The sequence below is a fragment of the Bombus pyrosoma genome, linkage group LG6, assembly GCF_014825855.1.
Source record: "Bombus pyrosoma isolate SC7728 linkage group LG6, ASM1482585v1, whole genome shotgun sequence".
Taxonomy (NCBI): Eukaryota; Metazoa; Arthropoda; class Insecta; order Hymenoptera; family Apidae; genus Bombus; species Bombus pyrosoma.
The window spans coordinates 5,573,320-5,593,103 of NC_057775.1; the positions used below are offsets into that span (position 1 = coordinate 5,573,320).

Consider the following 19,784-nt stretch of genomic DNA (forward strand, 5'->3'; position numbering starts at 1 on the left):
TGAATCAGCAAACATCATTCAAGTTTCTTTTCCATTTTATTATAAAGCTGAATACAAATAATCATAACGATTATTTAAGTTAGGATTCTACTATATTCTAAATTCTACTATACTAAATAAAATATCATAAAAGCTAAAGAGATGGCAGTGATAGTATGCAATTTTCTCACATAAATATTACATCTATGGGCAATGTCCAATGTTTTTGACACTTTTCTTTCGCTATAGCGACGTTAAAACTTCATCGAGCCACTGTTCATTGGTATCGCTGATCTGCAACGTAATCTTAAACGATTTTCCAGTTCCATCACTCTACTTGTTAAATGTTGCATCTTCCTTCTCTCTAATTCGTATTCTCTCAATTTGCTCTTCATTTGATATATCTCCTGCTGCATGAGTTGCTATAAACAAAACTGCGTTTTTAAACAGAAGTATATATTTTATGAGACGTTAATAGAGTGGTAACTAACCACATTTTCGATAGATCTCTTCATTTCGTTAATAGTTTCAACCACAGACGCAACTTTGACAGTCATGTCCGTCGTTTCTGTATCTCTCTTCTTCCCTTTTGCGAATTGCTAAAGATATAATAAGCAGTAAATATAATACATGACATGATTTCATTATCCAAACATTTCATCATTGTGATTTTTACTTCTATCACATAAATTTATAATTATTTTTATCTGAATTTTCTTTATTTTAGCGAATTATCTATTTTTGAATGTCGATTAAAAAATAAACGACAAATTAATAACTTTATTTTAAATTGTAACGTAGTAGAGACACTATTGAGTGTTACCCACTCGTACAAAATATTAATATTCATCTTTGTTGGTTGGTTTAATAGAGCCGCTTATAAATAAAATAAAAGTTTGAAAAAAACTGTGACATACCAAATGCACTTATATTAAAGAATTTTGTAAATCTTCAAGATATTAGAAAATCAGTCCCAACTAGTTACCTTTTTATTAGCACCAAAACTGGGATCAAACTGTTTTTCAAGTTTCTACATAATTCATACATGCCCATAACGATCAGAATAGACTTTAAAATAAGAAGGAAATCCTTCAACCTACTGCATCCGCGTTTCTATCGTCTCGCGAGCGTATCTCTCCCTTATAAGTCAAATAACACATGGCAAGCCATTGTCTGGCATACCTTTTCGAGCTTGGTAAGCCTTTTCAGTATAATCTCATAGTCCTGATCGAGGTCATCGTCAGTCACCTCGTTTTCCGTATCTGTAAATGGGAGTCTCTGATATTGTCATTTAACTACAGAATTCACAATATGCTTGCATGTACGGAAATAATATTGGAGAAATGAGAGCAAGAAGAAAGAGAGGCAAAGAACAGAGGAATTCACAATTACAAACCATGCGACGAGATCGCCGGACGCTTCGTCGTTGTTGTTTCGTGGAAATCATTCTCCAAGTCTCGAGCCTCGAACGCCGTATCTTCGGTGACTGGAAAAGAGATGGAAGCGTGATCAAAGTGGAAGTAATTTGATCCGTAAGTAGATCCTTAGATTTAGGACGAGGATTGCTGTTTCCGGTTCTTGTAAGACTGCGAAATATTGATACTGAAGACGTAATGTACGTTTACGATGTGCAGCATTTCGCTTGACGCTATTACATACTGTTGCGTACTGTTTGAAAAGAAATTTGATCTCGTAATAAATTTATTCGAAGATCGTCTTTCCACCTTATAGGGCAAGTGGCAGTGCCTTTATTACGATGGTTTAGTTCTATCTGTAGTTTATGATTAAAGTTAATGGAAACAATATAATACTTTGATATTCTATTATAGTAAGAATGGATGTAGTAAATTAATAAAAATGGTTCGAAATTATTGACATTTATATCAGGGAAAATAATTATATTATTGTCAGGGATATTAAAACAGCAGGAGGATTGTAGGAATACAATCTTTTTTTTTAAATGTTTTTTTATAATATAATCTCTAGAGTTATTCCTAACAAAATTATGATTGGAACCTTTATTTAAATAGGTCACACTTTACACTCCTCGTCTGTGTCCTGTATTACGCAATGGCTTGGTCACATTTTAAGCTGAAAATCACTCAAGCTTAAAATTTAGGTCAATCTACCACATGTCAGTCTGTTTTCTAAAGCTCAGCCAATTTCGAGCGATCTTGAACTTGACCATCGGCAACCTTTTTCTTCTCACATAGTCAGACCTCGTGTAGATGACACTGAAGTTCAAGATCAATGGGAACGATGTGACAAAACGGTATAGTCCGTTCGATAAAAATAACATTGTCGTTGGTTTATCTAAAATTCGAGAACCTACAATGGGACGAGACCAACAAGAAGCCGTTCAAAAACTTGTTTTTCGCTGATGCTAGCAGCGTATGTGTAACGTTTCATAGACAGCATGTAAATTGGTCGAAAAGTGCTACTTCGTGTGTTTCTTAATAGCATATTAGTCACTGTCGAGAAATCTCGAAAACAAATTCGTCTTTGACAGTCGAGCAGAATTTTTCCAACGATTACTCACTATTCTTTCGACAGGACTGGCCGTCTTTTTGTAGTTGGAAACCGGGTCTGCAGTGGCACTCGTAGGTTCCGGGTAGGTTTCTGCAAAGTTGATCGCAGGGCTTCTCTGTCACGCACTCGTCGATGTCTGTAACGTTGGTAGACAAGTTATGCTAATTCGTGCAAAAATTAATTGCATAAACGTGACAGCTGCACGCTACCGACTGATCCATCGCGAAGTCCTTCGATTTCCGGCCAGTAGTATTGCGCAAATTCTCCGCAATGAAACGCTGCCTTTCGTTGGTCCGATGAATTTCTCGAAATGAGCTCGAGGATTTTACAGAATAAATTACTGGCAATGTAGATTGGTCGTTTAGTTGGTGAGTGATCGAGGATAAGTGGGGAAGGTGGGGATCGGTGCCATTTAAAGTAACTTGTTCATTGATCAACATAAAAAAATGAGGCGAGTATAAAGGAAATTAAGTGCTCTTTCAACGTCTAAAATTTGTATAAATCATTTCGGCTTAATTATACGAAGGACACATTTCATTCGCATATTCCATATAACTTTGATAACATATTATATCGTAGAAAGTGAAACGCGATCAAATTTTTCTATTCAACGTGTTCAATGCTGAGTTATCGTTTAATCGATGATAGCATTAAAGTAATATTACAGTATCAAATAATCTTAATAATAATACACTATTAAATGCTATATACGCGTACGATAGAAAAATGAATAGCGATAGATCAGTTTGAATTTTAACCAAAATCGATATTTTTTAAATTTGCAAAGATATGTAAAATTTTTTCCAACGAAATAAAATATTCTTCCCTTAGCTTTATTATAATTCTTGGGTTTCTTCTCAACCTTACTTTCTCTTCTATTTGGTTGACAACTAAGTGATTGCGGATTTTGTCATTACCCCCAATGAAAAAATACGCAATCACTTAGTTGCCAACTCAATAGAAGAGAAAGCGAATGATTGCGGATTTTGTCATTGCCCCTAATGAACAAATCCGCAATCACTTAGTTGCCAACCCAATAGAAGAGAAAGCGAATGATTGCGGATTTTGTCATTACCCCCAATGAAAAAATCCGCAATCACTTAGTTGCCAACCCAATATATAATTTAATGCAAGTATAAGAAAATTATCGTTGATACGAATAATATTTTATTTCAATTATTATTTCTCGAAGCTAGAAAACTATTTTAAACAAACGAACGTACTATTGGATCTTGAGATTTGTCCTCTCTTTGTTCCTGTACGGTAGGGCTGAACAACACATTCTATCGTAAAATTATGAAAGCTTCAAGGATATTTCCTTAGAGAGTGTTGAAACTCCTTGTAAAGGATTTTTCTATCGAATTGAGAGCGGCACGTCGACACGACTCACTTCGCCCTGGTAATTAGAATGACCGCATAGCTTAATGAAATCGCTCGTAAATCTATCGAAAGCAGCCTAGCTGCTGGACACTACAATACGTTTGGTCGGCATGGTATTCGCGCAATGCCATCGACCTGCGTATCGGCCTACGTCAATTTAATTACGCCTAACGATTCTGGTTACGAGGACGTGTTTCCGAGCCGCGAATATCGATTACGGATATTTTACGATTTAACGACGCTCGTTGTTTGCATCGTTAGCTTGACGGAGGTTCGTTTACTTCTACGGCACCCGGGGCCTCGCCTAAATAAGGAGCAACGGACGTTGCTCGCAATTGTGCAGTTTAGAGTTGAACGTGAAAATCGAAGCGTTTGAAAATGCTTCGTTCTAGCGACAATCGAATCAGAATATTTGGTTTCACGTTAATAATGAAGAATAAATTCAAATTTAGATTAATTTTAGAATTCTTATTTTTTAATATTCTCATTGTTCTTTTTAATATATTTATATCTTTGCGATGAAAGTATAGTTGGTATTTATATATTTTAATTTAGACGTCGTTACGCGAAATTGTAACAAGACATGCCTGCAAGGAAGTTAATAGAGCGAAGTTGGTAATAAAATGTAAAGTAGGAAAGGTGTTAGACACGTAACGTTGATTAACATTCGGAATGACAATTTAGAGTCGATTTGTATTCGTGTTAGACATTACCTGTCTGGCACTGGTTGCCGGTAAATCCTTTGGGACACGTGCACCTGCCAGGAGAGGTACACACACCTCCGTTTAAGCATGGGGAAGGGCAAGTAGCTGAAAAGCAATTAAATTCAGGTACCGATAACCTGATACATTATTATTCGTTATCGACTAATAAATATCTTGCATGTCCATAAAAGATTTTTGTTCTACATTTCACATCTAGACAAATCAAGACATCAAATTTTTCTCATTATCTTTCGCATTTTTAATAACAATTGAATGTGTCGTTGCAATAAACGATTCCATTCCCAGCAATTTAAATAATTCAACAAGAACCAACTGAAAATTCATCAAAATTGAATGACTTTTTTAAACGTACCATAAATGAATAGTCAACTAATATTCGTAGCAATAAACTTCAATTAGAAGAATACAAATTTCGACTTATGAACTTGACAGTTCTTTTATATCCGTATAAAGTAAACATTTTATGGAGATGTTTAGAATGCCTATGATCGTTTACTCACGTTTATTACATCCAAAACTCAAGCGAGTCGCCTGTGTCCATCCAGGACAGCACAAGAAAACGGAAGATGAATCGGTCTTAACATTAATAACATTAATATACCTAAAAATAATCGGACTTGATCGTGCGAAATAGTACTAATCATCTTCGTAACATTTATAATCTTAAATATAAATATTTTGATCGCTTATGTCGATGTTTAACAATAAATACACATTTACGACAATCTATAAAGAAACATCTCGTTTTGCAGAAACGTTAATTTACCTAATTTGTCCATTTCGATGATGATGATTGACAGAGTTGGGAACTGATCTGGTACAAACTCGTCTCCTAAAACACAAGGGAAATATCTCCATATAAGAAGAAATTCTTAAAGTATAAGAAAAATACCTTTATGCAAGAAGAAAATAAAGAATGCATATTAATATTATTAGTACGAAGAGCTGCAGGAATTGGACGTACAAAAGAAAGTGACACTTCATACAGCGTTTATTATTCGAGGACTACAGCTCTCCCTTAATGTATTTCGAGCACGCAAATCCCCGTGGCTTTATATTTGTTATTGAGATTTATGCCATCTATACAAACACATTGTCAAGCGGTGACAAGACGAAATTTAATTAATGAATTGATTGTTTTGATAGCGATCGCAGCCGATACGACACGGTGCACGCCTTCATTTGCATCTCGTCGAATCGATATGGAAATGGAAATCCTTAAATACAGAGAAGGTAATTTCGACGAGTACGTTTAAGCTTCGATTCGATAAATGCGAGGGTAACAGGCTTCGAAAGCGAGGCTACATTATAAAAGGAACGTCGAATGATTGCTATCGTGTCGTAAGGGATTATTCGATAGCTTTCGTTGTAGCTAATCTGCTTTGACAGCTGTTATTACTTGCATCGTAATCCATTTTATTATAGCCGAATCAGCTAAACTGATCGATCGATACACACCCATGATTTCGTTTCACATGATTTCGAATGAACTCAGCAGCGAATTATTTTCATCCTGCGCTGTAGCCACACTGATTTTCGCGATTTCATTTAAAGCTTTCTCATGTAAATCGCGTGCACTTTGTTACGATTTTGCATTCGCATTGATTTCTCTAATACATCGTATACACTTGATCATCGACATAATCGCGAATATTATATTCGCGAAGGCGACAGAAAGATTCTTCTACAAGGGACAAGATTTCTATTCGAAAATCGTAGTGTATATTTGTAGTAAAAGCTTAAGTACCTGTAATGGAAATTACAAAAATTCCACATCGTCTTGCTCAAGAATATTAAGTGTCTGCTTGTTAAAATGCAAAAAATAATACGATGACAGCTATGATATTTAGTATCGAAGGCGCTCCTTTCTCTTTGTACTTGAGTATCTTGCGTAGAACTTACATAAAAGAGAGGATACACGACGCTTCGGTTTACATAAACGCGCGATGTTCATCCGTAATTGAACATTGAGACTTTCCCAGAGTATCTTTTACACTCGAAAGCGTCGACCAGTTTTAACTACAATTACTTAGCTGACAGGATGTTCTCGGTTAACAAGCATTCGCCTCTATTACTTTCATTTTCACCGTCATCAATCACTCCGTCACATTTACATTTTGAACCAAAGGCAAATATTATTCTTGTTCTTTGATATATCCAATATATTCCACGGGAATTAATCTTTCTTAGAAAATTTTTCATTCTGTAATTACATGTGCAAGTTTCCGGTTAAGAAACCACGCGGTTAACGAATAAAACTCGCTATAAAAAAGTGAAAAATATGACATATCGTGTTCTTTCTGTGTAATCCTTGAATGTTACATCGTTGAATCGTTATGAAAAGTGGAAGATCGGTCTGTTAAAATTTCGAACGCTGATATCTCGCTACTTGTTCTGTACGGTTCGATATGTTGACTAGAAATTACACGAATGCGAGAGGACGGGACGATTCAGTGCGCACGAACGCGCGCGAATCGCGCATGATTGGGCGACGAGATGCGATCCCGCACAGCGGAACCACTTCGTCATCGTCGACTCGCGAGAAAATTGCACTTTGCTGTGTCGCTGTCATGTTCGTTGAAACGCGACACGACATTTACTGTCGCAACACCAACCACGTGCTTCGCATCGCGAGACGTCTACTTTTCTTGCCCTGTGCGCCATTTTGTTTGTCGCAAAGACATACCAAGGGCGCGAAGAAGTCGTTAAAATAAGAAGATTACTCGATTAAAAGTGTCACAGACCGAGACAAATAGTTGTTCTCAATTTAGAAACGATCGTCGTTGCTGTCATTAATTTATGTCTCTCGAATTGAATAAATCACTCATTAATTAATTATATCGAAAGATGGGAATTAAACGCACTACAAAGGATAGTTTATTATCGTTTAATCATAAAATTAGCAATTATTTCCTTATGTAACAATTAATTCCTCGCTATGTTATTTTTATACTTATTAAGAAATAAGCTATTCCCTTGCTGCGTAATTCCCACGTTCTCCAGATCCGGCAGGTGTACGGAACAAGATGAGGTCTTTAAACGACGTCAAGGATGCTCGTAAAATCTGTCTGTTAAAGACGAGTCTCGTATTTGCGTACAGATTATCTGCGCCAGAAAGGATCAGAGGGATTAGCGCGGTAGGTGATCCAGGTTAGCGGATCGTGTATGTTCTGTCAGACAGGTAGTGTATCCGACATTGGCTCATTTCATTTGAGCTGGATATAATATTCATGATGATGGTGCACATTGTTTCCACGTCGACCAAAATCAATCTCTCCTTCCAGAAATCGCAGTTTCCATATTGATCTATAAACGTGTTATCGATTCACGTAACAGAGGCACGAATGTATAAGAAATAGAAACTTTTGTTTAGAATAAAAATAAATAAACAAAGGGAAGAAAAGTCAAATAACTTTCGTTAAAGTAAGGCATAATTTAAATATAGTAAAAGTTATTCTTTGGGCTTCTGGAATTCTCACTAGTGTTGTCGATATTCGAAATTATTCTGGTTAATAAATTATGGATGCTTTCGAACGCCTACATAGGTAAATACTACTCCGTTTAACTCTAGACGACACGATAAGTTTCCGTATAACGTTCGATGATCGTGATCTATTCACGGCAGCGGGATTATCGTAATTCGGAAAAATAAATGTCTTCGCTGTCGCGACGAGCTAACATCAAATCGTTCCCAGAGCGTATTCCGTTCGCAGAAAAATCCTTCAGAACACGTTGCGACGGAGGTTCAGATACGGTTCGGAGGACATTCGCGTGGGAATACTGGTTCGGGTGCTTTGGTGGCCATACTGAACGTTGCGCGCTGATAACGTCCAGCATGCTCGGTCCACGACATTGAACGAGAGAAACGAAGAGGTTAAACGCACATTCGCGAACCCTTTCTGAAAATAACGCGTGTAAATCGTTGTAGCTGGCTTGCACTTGTAACTAATTGTACGATTTACGGATTACATTCCCTTTAATAAAAGCGACAACTCATTCTGACATAACACTGATTTCAAGAAATACCACCATTTTATTCTCGAATATTGCTTACTTTTTATACGATTTCTTCGAAACGAAGAGAAATACATCCCTAAGAGTTTATGAAATCTTCCGTTTCCTACTACTATTCAAATTTTTCTTAAAAAAGAATTAATTCGAACGAAATAGAAAGATAACAACTATACGACGTATATACATAGTGTACAAAGTTGGAGTATTGTACTCGTATCTCGAGAAAACGTTTCACTTTTCATCGTACAGGCCTTAAGTTCATCGAGAGCGAAGACTTCTAATGCGTTCTAGGAACTTTCTCCGTTAGCGAAGAGAACCGGCTTGGAAGAGAGAAAAAAGATGAGGAAATGTACGAAGAAGTCGCGTGTAATAAAATTAATGTCGATTAGCGAAGGCGCCGTCGCGTGATACCGCTCGCAAGCTTCTTTGAGGTGATAAATTTTCAATGAATTACCGCATCGACGGCTCGCGTGTCCGCGACTCTCTTAGAAGTACATACTTCCGAAACCTTAACGGTGATCTCGCATGTTTTCCACATCTAACCGCGCCACAGGCGAACGTAGCGTCGAGTTATGGTTGCCATTCGTTATTACCCTTGCCCGCTTGACTATCTATTGCTCACGACCGATATTTTCACGACCATAGGTGAAAGACGTTCCGCGAAACCAAACTTTCTCTGGGTCACTAATATGTCACAAGGTTTACAGATAAAAGAGCATCGAGATTCTAACGTGGACAAACATGTCGCAACATTTGTCCTGAACAATTTTTACGAACGTGTACGTACTATGCGCGCTATAGAGAACTTTTTGAAATCTCATTAGTACTGTAACGAGAACGTGACTATTATGTTTTTAATGGTAAAATTTGAAACCAATTGGAGAACGTACATGACAGTTACAAGATATTTACTGTAAAATCAGCAATTATCAAACACGTACACATTGTATCACTGATACGACATAAATACATGTAGCTACGTTCGAGATGTACAACGGACGAGATCACCAAAACCGGTTGATACATCGATATCACGGAATCGGAAGAAAAATACGAATAACATATCGCGTACACTATCCGCGGCAAAATCTATACGTTCAGCGAGCTAGTATCAATTAATCTCGCATCCTCGATCGATCTTTAATTGAACCATAAATATTCAGCTTTACTTTCGCCTGATGATACTCGCAAACAGCGCGCATAATCATAGATACACGGGGCGCATTTTCAACGTTGAAACCGTACGTTATCATCGCATGCCGTCGCCGGTAAACCATCGTCGCGCGTTGTCCCGATCGTGACAACACGCTTTGCACGCTCGTTTCGACGTTGCCGCCAGTGATAAACATCGATTCTTTATTGTACGATCTCGTGGACTTTACTCCACCGATTCCTCTTCTACTTTCTCGACAATAGCGCCTGAGACTAACGTTGGTTTGTTTAAGGTTTCGATGAGTTGTCGGTAGATTATGAACGTTTATGCAATCAGAGAAAATTTAAATGTACAAAAATATACAGAACGATCGTATACATGACAGTACGCGAACATGTTAAAAATATTCGAAGCAAAGTACTCGTTATAATATTTGAAAGGCGAAACAAATCTTTGTTTAAAAGAGAATGAATATTTTAAGATTGTTTGGAGGATTAAAGGAATTGCCAAGATAAATAATGCTGTAAGATACAAGGAAACTTTTTTTTCGTAATTTTACAAGTTCCTTATAATTTGTATATTCCTGGACAAGAAGCTGTGTCCAAATAAAATAGTAAAGTATTTTTAAATTTCTTTAGGACAAGAATCGGTAATTAAACGGATCAAAGTAAACAGTTGATAGTAAAAAGGAACGAAAGAGGTCAATTTTACGAGCAATCAGTAGTTGGCTGCAAAGCACACAAAACATGAAGAGAGACCTCCTCGAGATGTTCGCATGGAAGAACAAAGAAATAGCCGGACGAAGTGAAGTGGCACTCGTGCTCGACCAGCACAATTCGCTGGTTCGAAAGTTTTCCAAACAGCATGGCCGGTCATTGGCTACTCGTTTTGAGTCGCGGTAACTGATCAAATACAGCCTCGGCTATCGCGACATCTAATTTTTCATCGCCGCTTGAAAACGTCACTCACGTTGCCTAATCCCCTCGACACGAAGTCGATTAATCACGAGGAAATCTGTTCTTGAAAGCTCTCTATAAGACTAAAAGATTTGTTATTATCGCGGCTTAATGAATAACGCCGGCGATAGTTGATTTACTGCATGTAAGATTCGGTTTGCTGAATTATCGTTCTTAAAGCGAATTAAAAAGAAGGTCGTTAATCAAAGTTATCCTTTAATTCGAGTAAATTTGTAAACTATCGGTACATGGATCTATTCAGATTAGATAGATAAATAACGAGCTCGACACGTTCCGACGATGTTGCTTTAATAGCGAACGCTTTATCCGGCTGATTTATAAAACGTTGGGTCGCGCGGCGATGCAATTTTATCGGCGAGTTATTTCACGCAAACGGTCGATTTCTCGGAAATCCAGGCCGTGCCTTAATACTTGGGTGGTTAATCGTGCGCGATGCAATAATTCTGGCCGTTACGTTCGTGTCATCCCATCTCCCTCGCGACGGAATACGCGTGCAACGTGGGGTGCGCGCGTAAAACGGAAAAATAAAGCAACGCGGAACGGACGTCGCGACGTGTCCGGCATGCAAATGCGATGTAATTCCACAGCGTCAATTAACATCGCGCGAGAAATGAATCGCAACGTACGGATACCACGAGAAAACGTGCTCGGCTCGAAGGAGCTCGCTTGGCAAACGACGAGTAATGTTACGACTACCCGTCCGACGATTTGCGGTTTTAGACGCAACGGTTCGCGCGTACATAGTTGGATCTACGCGCGGCTTCTTGAATTAAGTTCTGATTGCTTGCTTTATGAATAAACAGGTAAATTTCTATTACGTAATCGTTGTTCGTGTTGCTAACTTGTTGAACCTTGTTTCTCAAGTAGTTTAATAACGTGTAAATTAATGTACAAATTAAATGATAAGCGATAATCGGTGCGTAAATTAAAGCTTTTTCTTTGGTGTTGGGAATAATGAGAGTGTTAATTGATTTTACGTATTTATTCTCGTTGATTGTGAAATAAATATTTATGAAAGTTTGGCATCCGATCCAATTGCGATATGATGATTGTATAATTATAGCAATATGTTCTATTATATATTCTTTTTTGCGTTGTTACCTATGTTACAGATGTGATTCGCAATCAGTAGTTACAAATAACTACTTGATTTTTTCGTCTTCTGGAAAGTTGCTTTGGAAAATAACTTTCTTGCAAATGCGTTATTGATCTTCCAGACTTTAAATTTAGTTCCACGGTTTAAACGACCCAGCGCCTCAGCAGTTTATTGCACCATTATCTCAATACCAATTTTATAGTCTGCCATTGTAGCTTGCCAGTAAATACATTCTAACGTTTATATACTATTTCGTATCTCTTGCGAAATATACTCGTCGCTGAAATATTAGTTTTCAACAGCCATGTAAGCATTTGTAATAACGTGGTCCTATTTGTATGTGAAATGTCTATAAGAAAGTAACACCGTCGACAAACGTCATCAGAAAATAATTTCCATCGGCCGTGCACATGTGGCCGAAATATTCTTAACAGCCTCTTCTCATCCTCTTCGGCTGCACTCCCGCTGCAGCCATGACGATATTTTTTCCCCGGTTAACTATACCCGCCGCCGTGGTGCATAACGATGGTTTATCATAAAAGCGAAGGAGTTATTTTCGAGGCTGACAAATGGGTTCAATGTCCTCTCGTTGAATATTTTTCCTTGTCTCTCTTGAACGCCTCTGAAAGAAAAGAGGAGAAGTCTTTTTATCGAGCAGGCAAGTTATAAGGATATTGAGCGTGCGGCTCGTTAACGACGGAGTTTTGCCAGCCGCTTCCTTTTTCTCCGTCATCTCCATTCGCCATTCGCCCTCCGACCGACGGCTAAACAATCTGACGTGCTGACTCCCGTTGTATACGTTAACGGGAGTTTGTGAAACGTCGCTGTTTGAATCTCTTCCAAACAATCCTGCCTGATTCATTCGCCGTCGTTTCGGGAAACACTTTCTCGAAATTGTTTGTAAAAAGTTTCTCCATGTCGATGTTTATATATTTCCTATTCTTCACGATGATGCTTCGTAGGTTAATCTATAGAAACATTTAGAAAAATTTATCGCGAAATTTCGTTGCAAATATTTTATTGTGTTAATAGAAAATTGTGGTTATAATACAGAGCTGTAAATAATTGTATTAAACAATTAAGAATATTTAATACAGGAGATACAAAACAGAGCTTATTTCAGCAAGCATGATTTTCGTTAATGTTAACAAGAGACGTTTATTTTATTTCACTTCCCCGCATCATTTCTTAAACTATCGGCCTCAGACAGCAAAGAGCAGAGGAATATTCTTAAAACATTATCGATAGCTCGGAGACATCTAGTTGGCGATGCACCGCTAGACCAACAGAACAGACCTCCCATTTTGCCCCATGGTGTACGTTCTATACCTCTTACATACAAAATTTATGTGTGCCGCCTAATCGAGTGTAAATTGTAGACTTTGCAATGTGCTAAGTTTCCCACGAAATCCAAGATCCGATAGTATTCTGTGCTTTCTAGACGAGGTGTATGCTTTACATAAATTAGCAGTACCTTCGATCGTATCGAGATTAGCTTATTTCTAGCAAAGCGAACGTAAATTCCAGTTTGTAATATAAAATTATTCTAATCGGGTAGTCGTCTGTCGCTGTTTGCGATCGATTCCACTGACTTTTCGACGTGGAATACGCAATGTTGCAAAAGAAGCCGCAGGCTGCTGGTACGGATTTGCGAAGCTTCCAAACTACAAAATTACTTGATGACGAGTTACCGGTTCCCGGGGAAGTAATTACGCGCCTACGCGGTGCCAATAAGTGCCACGCTACCGCTCATCATTTTTCGCGATGCATCTCCATCATTTTGCATCTTACTTCTTAGCACAACACCACAGTGGTGAATGTTCTCAATCGAAGCGTTGAAATTACAAGTTTTATCTTCATTCCGAATTTTTCGTTATTTTATCGTACTCGTAAAGAGTTAATATTCTATAGAGGTATTATGTAAATTGAAAATTTGCCAATGATGCTACTAAACGGGAATGTCAAAGAACTAAACATTACGATGCGAATAATTCTATCGAGAAAAAAAACACTGTAAATAACCGATGATATCGAAGTTTATAGTTACGAAGGCGTAATAAAGTATGCTCTATATTCGATGTGTTAACATCTGTTTTTTTAATCGGATTCAGGGAAATTCATAAAATGATACAGGGTCGATGCCAGATTTAAATAAACGAGTGGAAAATGCGAGCTCGATAGACACGAATAACCTGTACAAATACTTTTCAAAAGTTTACACCGACTTTTTGAACAAGTCATTTTCGTCTATGGCAGATTACGTAATGGATACATCGTGCTTTTAACTAATCGCCGGTGAAACCCGTGTACGCACGCGTCGAGTGATGCAACGTTTTCTTACGTCGTGAATTATCGTCTTATGCTTTCGACGTACCACAATGATATATCGCTGAAACCGTCATACACACGTAGAATACGAGTAGCCTTACTCCGTGATATATTTTCTCCGACTTTTACAAGCCAACCAATTTTTCATGACTATTAGACCGTTATCAAACGAAATGTAAATGTTTCTATCGTTCGTTAGTAGCGTGCGTTACGACACGTTCTAACAGCGCTTGCTTTCAATTTGTTACATTTTGCAAGAGTTAAGTTAACTAAAATTTCATCGCAACAATCGTAGTTCAGATGAACGGAACTGTAGCGCAATGTAAAACGTATCTTTCTTTCATCATCCGCGATTCTTTCTGTGTAAGTAAAATAAGAGGCCACCGTTAGGCGGTCGCGGCGCTATCAATTTCCGTGAACACGGCGGACGCAAATCGTCGGGCTCACCGCGGAATTATCATTTAATGGGGCCCCGCAATAACGCGAACCATTCGAGACGGAAAGAAAAGGAATCGCCATGAATTATTCAAGCAATCGCAGGAACGCGGAGCAATAGCGCGGTACCGCGCGATCGATACCGCATCGTTCGAACACTTGGCAACGATAAGTCCATTTATGCCGGCCATAAACCGACCCGTGGAATTTTCAAGAAGATCCTCGGGTGAGGCGACCTTACGGGGCCACGAATTCTTGCCGCGCCACCGAGCTGCCCAAGCCACTTCCTTTTTTTCTTTCTTTTTTTTTATCCGTAACACCATTTACGGTCGAATATAACCATCCGGTTCGACCACCCTAGGGGCCAAAGAACACGATCGTCTCTACCTGCTGCTCGCGCCTCCTCTACCTACAATTTCTGCCCGCGGCTGCGACCTCTTCACCCTGGACAACAACGCGCGGAAAAAGTCACTGCTAATGGATTTAAGCGGAGCACCGACCATCGCTCTTCTCGATCGGACCTGCATCCTTTGGCTCCTTACACGGACTGCCTTCCCTATGATATCTTATTGATGAGTTTTCGACTTTTTGGCCGAGTATAAGCCTAAGAGTATATTAAAAGAGATTAGGGTTTTTTAAAGACTGAATTAGAGCCGATATCTTATATCTATGAAAAGGCTATGGAAAGGAATTCGAAAGATACGCTTAATATATTTCTCCTCGCTACTTCTTTAGATTCTTCAGTTAGATTCTACGATTTTATAAAATTTAAAGAAATTGGAGTATTTGTAATATTGCGATAAACTGTTGCTTTGTCTTTAACGAATTAACCCATGTTGTGGTTTAATTTCGTTGCCTTTAGTTGTGATCCAGCAGAAGATGTTTGATCTTCCAAGAAAATTTTTGCATACAATTTACATGAGGAATTACGCATACCAATAACAATTCTTTTATATCTTCGTGGTTGAATACGCGGTACAAATCGATTGAGAATAACGAAAAGAATGCGACAGAATTAAATATACATTTATGGTTTTATTTGGACATCGTTATGCACTTTGTACGGTACAGGAACTGCTTCGAGTACGCAGTGCAAGCTTAAGGGTGGTTTCTTCAAATATTTGCCAAATATCCTATGAATATTTACGAGGTTACGAAGTTACGTCTCAGTTGCTGAATTTCCAGCTTTAAATCATTGTTGAAAATTTGTAATATCTTTCAAGAATATTTATTTATACCTCGAAATAGCGTTACGTTGCGTAATACTATCCGTATAGAATAGCTAAGACGATATATGAGTTAGGCAATTTCAAAAGAAAGTATTTATCAGGAACTAATTCGATCTTTAAAATTATCGCTTTATTCTCTATTTATGCGAGTAATACCTGTTACGTGCAGCAACGTGATTTCTCTAGAGTCAGAAGTTTGTACCTCTCGCTGGGTAATTATTGTAAAAACTTTCCAGAAGTATTAGCATAACATTGCAAGATGTTTATTTATGCTTATTTGGCGAGTATTCTTATTAGAAGGTGTAGTTGAAAACTGTGTTCAAACGCACGCGAGATCTTTACAACATGAAAATATTCCATTTCCTTTCATTTCCGTTATTTTATTCTTCTCAGTATAAAATATTAAAATGAAATATCGTAATACTTTTTGTCATTAGGATAAATTCATTGAATGAATTGAAAAAAACATTTTGTCGTGATATTTCCTTTCAAGATATTCCATTTTCGCGTAGAACGATTGTTCGTCGTGGTTTCTGTAGATTGAAGTAATCGACGTGCTAAAATTGAAGCGGAAATACCGACGATTTTGCGTCCATCATTCCGTGAACGTCGATTGTTCTTCATTTTCCTCTAATGCATTTCGCACCGTAATACAGCATGCACCTTGCTCGTATCCTCTCTTATGTGCCAGCTGTCGTTGATCTCCGGTAGATCTTACGATCACCAAAGAAATCGATGCGAAATGCCAACACGCTCGCGAAATTGTACGTTCGCGATTGCCCTTTGATCGGCGAACGTGCACCGTTCACGACGCAACGTATCCTTTACGGACTCTTCCAACCACCGATTACTATTTTATCGTGTCAATTTTAAGGCTCGCGAGCTCATTATAGCTTGTGAAGGTATTCAGACGTTGAATCCTAATCTCAATGATTGTGCAAACATTTCTTCATAATTTTGTTGACTCGCATAACAACGATATGTTACTTCGCAATTTGATTCTTCCAAAAATGCTTTTATCTACGAGATTTTTGTATAATCGTGTGTATCTCAATTATAGTTAGAATATCCGGCATTCATCTTAAGGTTTTAGAATCAGGTTAGCACACGTGAAACTTGCAAAGGATATTGGAAAATTTCTTGAAATAAAACCTTAATCACGCGATATTATATGGCATTGAAGTATCCATATGATGTTTGTTGAATGATTCGACCATTGTTAAACAATCGGAGTAACATCAAAATCTGGTCAGAACCCCATCGTAGGTCGTGCGGGTTGAATGGCCGACGCTGTTATGTTTATCTCTGTACAGTACGCGCTAACAGAAACGAAAAGAAAGTAAAAGGAGGTCCCGACAGAACGTACGTGTAAAAGACGTGCTCTATTTGCGTCCGTGGAATGTCATTTCGCGTTCGTTGTTCCTTCTTTCTACTTGTTTTGCGGCGAGTCGCGACACGAAACCCTCCCTGAAGGCATTTAAGAGTCTTGCGATGTTCCATTAAGAGAAATGACTGAATCATTTGCAAATTCTTTCGCAGAAAGGCCAAGGGACATCTTTGACATCTCTTGAATACATGAAATTAGATGTAAAGACAACATCGTTAAATCCTGATACCTTACTGGGTATTTTGTTCTAGACAAAAGGGTGTCTTAAGAAATATCTCAAGATTTCGATGAACGTGTACTGCTTTGCATAGTACTTTTGTGGCAAATTAATGCTTAATACCTACTCTAAAGTATCTAGATAATTAGTTCCTCCGACATGTTGATATCTCAAAATTCTATTAGGATAATATTTTAATATCCTGGCATTGTAACATTACGAATACCTCGATCCATAGATATTTCAAGTTTCTAATATTCCAATAATAATAAGCGTTCCAACGTTCTTACATTCTAAAACTCTAATAGTCTGATGGCTGAACAATTTTCAACAAGTTCCAAGACGTTCTAACATATCGATTAACACACTGATTGCAATGTCTAATACTCGAGAGCTCTAATTACTATCGTAATATTTCACTTACTGTCACGTGGACGTCGTAAAAAACGTATTTACCGGTAAAGTTATGAATAACGATAGTTTCACTCCATCGGGACAAAATACGATACGATGAAATATGGAGCACGGAATCGATAAGAACAATGTACTCTGCTTACTTTGACCTTGATTTGAATTCCTCTCAAATGGGCCGTGCTAAAAGAAGACGATGTTGCTCTCGGGCAGAATGCCACGCGGCTCGACGACTTCCTCGAGATTGCAAGTTGAATCGGCGGAGGAGGGCGGTATTTGACATTTCGCTGGGCTCGCTAACCGTCAAGTAAGAAAGAAAATACCTGCGGGACGTTTCATTTTTAAACTCGAAGGAATGGTTTTCACGCACGTTCGCGTCTTGGTATTTTTTCGTGAACCAACATCAATCAGACCTGGGCGGTAATTGAATATGAATTATGTGCGAAGCATGGCCACGTGCAAGTGTTTTAGCTCCTACGTATGACACGAATTCCTTTTCTATCGAATTTCCTATTCTAAATTAAAGGTTTCGCATATTTGACTATAGCTAACGTGCAATTTATATGCAAAATTTTACGTAAGATATGCATGCGCAGAGTGGTGTACGAAAAGATTCGAAGAATTTAAGGGTGTGTAGCGTTTATTAAAGCGTAGTGGCGAGCATGTAAACGGGCACGTGCTTGCTCGTGAATCAAACCATTTTATTTTTATTATTCTCCTGTAATAATTGCAAACTAAGCTAAGTTGAACTTGGTACAAACGCTTTATTATAATATTTATTTAATTAACGTTAACAAGGAGTACGAAGAACAAGTTGAAACTAGAATCTACACATTGTTTGTGATAAGTCTTCCGCTAAAATTCTTGAAGTTTCGAAGCTTCCGTCTCGAGCGACGAGAATCGCATTGGAACCAAACTGGATACAATTGCGCTGTAAATCCCATACGGCTGTGTTTAGCAAACATCGAAACATAAGGATGAAAAACAGCCGAGGAAAGGAAGCAAACGCAATCGGATACTATCACCTCGTGAATCGCCGGCTCGTAGAATTTATTTCGCTGTATGGCGCCGTAAAACGAGTGAAAATAGTGGCGAAATTCAGTAGATAAAGGAGTATTATCGTCTCACCGCTGTTTATTCTCTCCGATCATTCCCCGGCAAACGATCGTATTCAATAACTATTGCGCGTTAAGGAAGATACTAGGTGACTTTGATATACTTACGGTATGTTTCGTGATTATTTAGTATTAATGTAAGCGCGTTGATATTTTCCGAATTAACGTTCTTTACCACAACGAAGATATATTTCTTAGGATTCCAATAATTTACAAATTTCGAACGAATAACCTGCGTTACTTTCATCTGTTCGAATCTCTCTCTTCTTGTTTGCTCGTGTTGCTAGTATATATCGAGAAACGACTCGGATTCCCGTTTGAAACGATGGTAAAGCCAGGCTGTATAGTCCCATTTGGCGATTTGCCGAGCACATTTGTTAACTGGACTAACCGGCTTTACTGTTTCGGAGTGTTCCGAATATTTGGTAATTAATCGGCTCTATACTTAACCAGATTGTGAATTGGCGCGTGCCAGGGAAACCGGAGCGGCGGTAAAAGTTAATGAAACGTCAGGCGAAAAATAAATTCGTGACGTGTCTGCGATGCGACGAGTTTTTCCTTTTACGCGTTGGGATGCACAAGAAACGCGTTTCAGTGGAGGATGTACCGGCATAAAAATTGCCAGCGAAACATTATTACATGGTGCTGAAACTTCGATTAAATGTCGGCGTACAAAATTATGAACAGCTTGCCAGATACATACGTATATGTATCAAAGCGAATAGCCACTCTATTTGGCTCACACATTTGTTTGTTTAGCTGCGGTTCAATAACCATGCCAACTATTAATCTCTTCGCTAGAAAAGTAT

At 38.2% G+C, this 19,784-nt stretch overlaps 3 protein-coding genes across 12 annotated transcripts in view; 1 reads left to right on the forward strand and 2 right to left on the reverse strand.

Moving 5' to 3' along the window:
* LOC122568224 overlaps positions 1 to 19,784 on the reverse strand; it is a 201,845-nt gene that overhangs the window by 174,134 nt on the left and 7,927 nt on the right. The gene's annotated exons all lie outside the window — the stretch shown is intronic.
* Positions 1 to 19,784, forward strand: part of LOC122568226 — a 52,919-nt gene that overhangs the window by 5,784 nt on the left and 27,351 nt on the right. For 2 of the 7 annotated variants that reach the window (XM_043727734.1, XM_043727736.1), the window contains exon 1: positions 436 to 1,511. The exons of 1 other annotated variant lie outside the window; for it this stretch is intronic. Coding sequence is in view for 1 of the 6 variants with exons in the window: in XM_043727737.1 (XP_043583672.1) it covers positions 11,549 to 11,560 (12 nt within the window). In the remaining 5 variants the exon portion in view is untranslated. Of the gene's footprint in view, positions 1 to 435; positions 1,512 to 2,009; positions 2,148 to 5,365; positions 5,449 to 8,133; positions 11,561 to 18,202; positions 18,281 to 19,784 lie in introns of those variants that run through there. 4 more of the 7 variants (XR_006317014.1, XR_006317013.1, XM_043727737.1 and 1 more) reach the window with 4 other exon arrangements.
* On the reverse strand, positions 4 to 7,912 carry LOC122568225 (neurogenic locus notch homolog protein 1). 2 transcript variants are annotated; one of them, XM_043727733.1, is made up of 9 exons: positions 6,516 to 7,912; positions 5,380 to 6,360; positions 5,114 to 5,214; positions 4,602 to 4,697; positions 2,519 to 2,644; positions 1,376 to 1,465; positions 1,162 to 1,241; positions 471 to 578; positions 4 to 401 (listed from the first exon to the last, which is right to left on the reverse strand). In XM_043727733.1, exons 2-9 carry the CDS (start codon positions 5,469 to 5,471, stop codon positions 234 to 236), a joined length of 861 nt encoding a protein of 286 aa, XP_043583668.1. In that variant the 5' UTR covers positions 5,472 to 6,360; positions 6,516 to 7,912; the 3' UTR covers positions 4 to 233. The 2 variants fall into 2 exon arrangements, with proteins under 2 accessions (XP_043583668.1, XP_043583666.1); XM_043727731.1 differs by having other exon boundaries at positions 5,380 to 5,445; positions 6,361 to 7,912.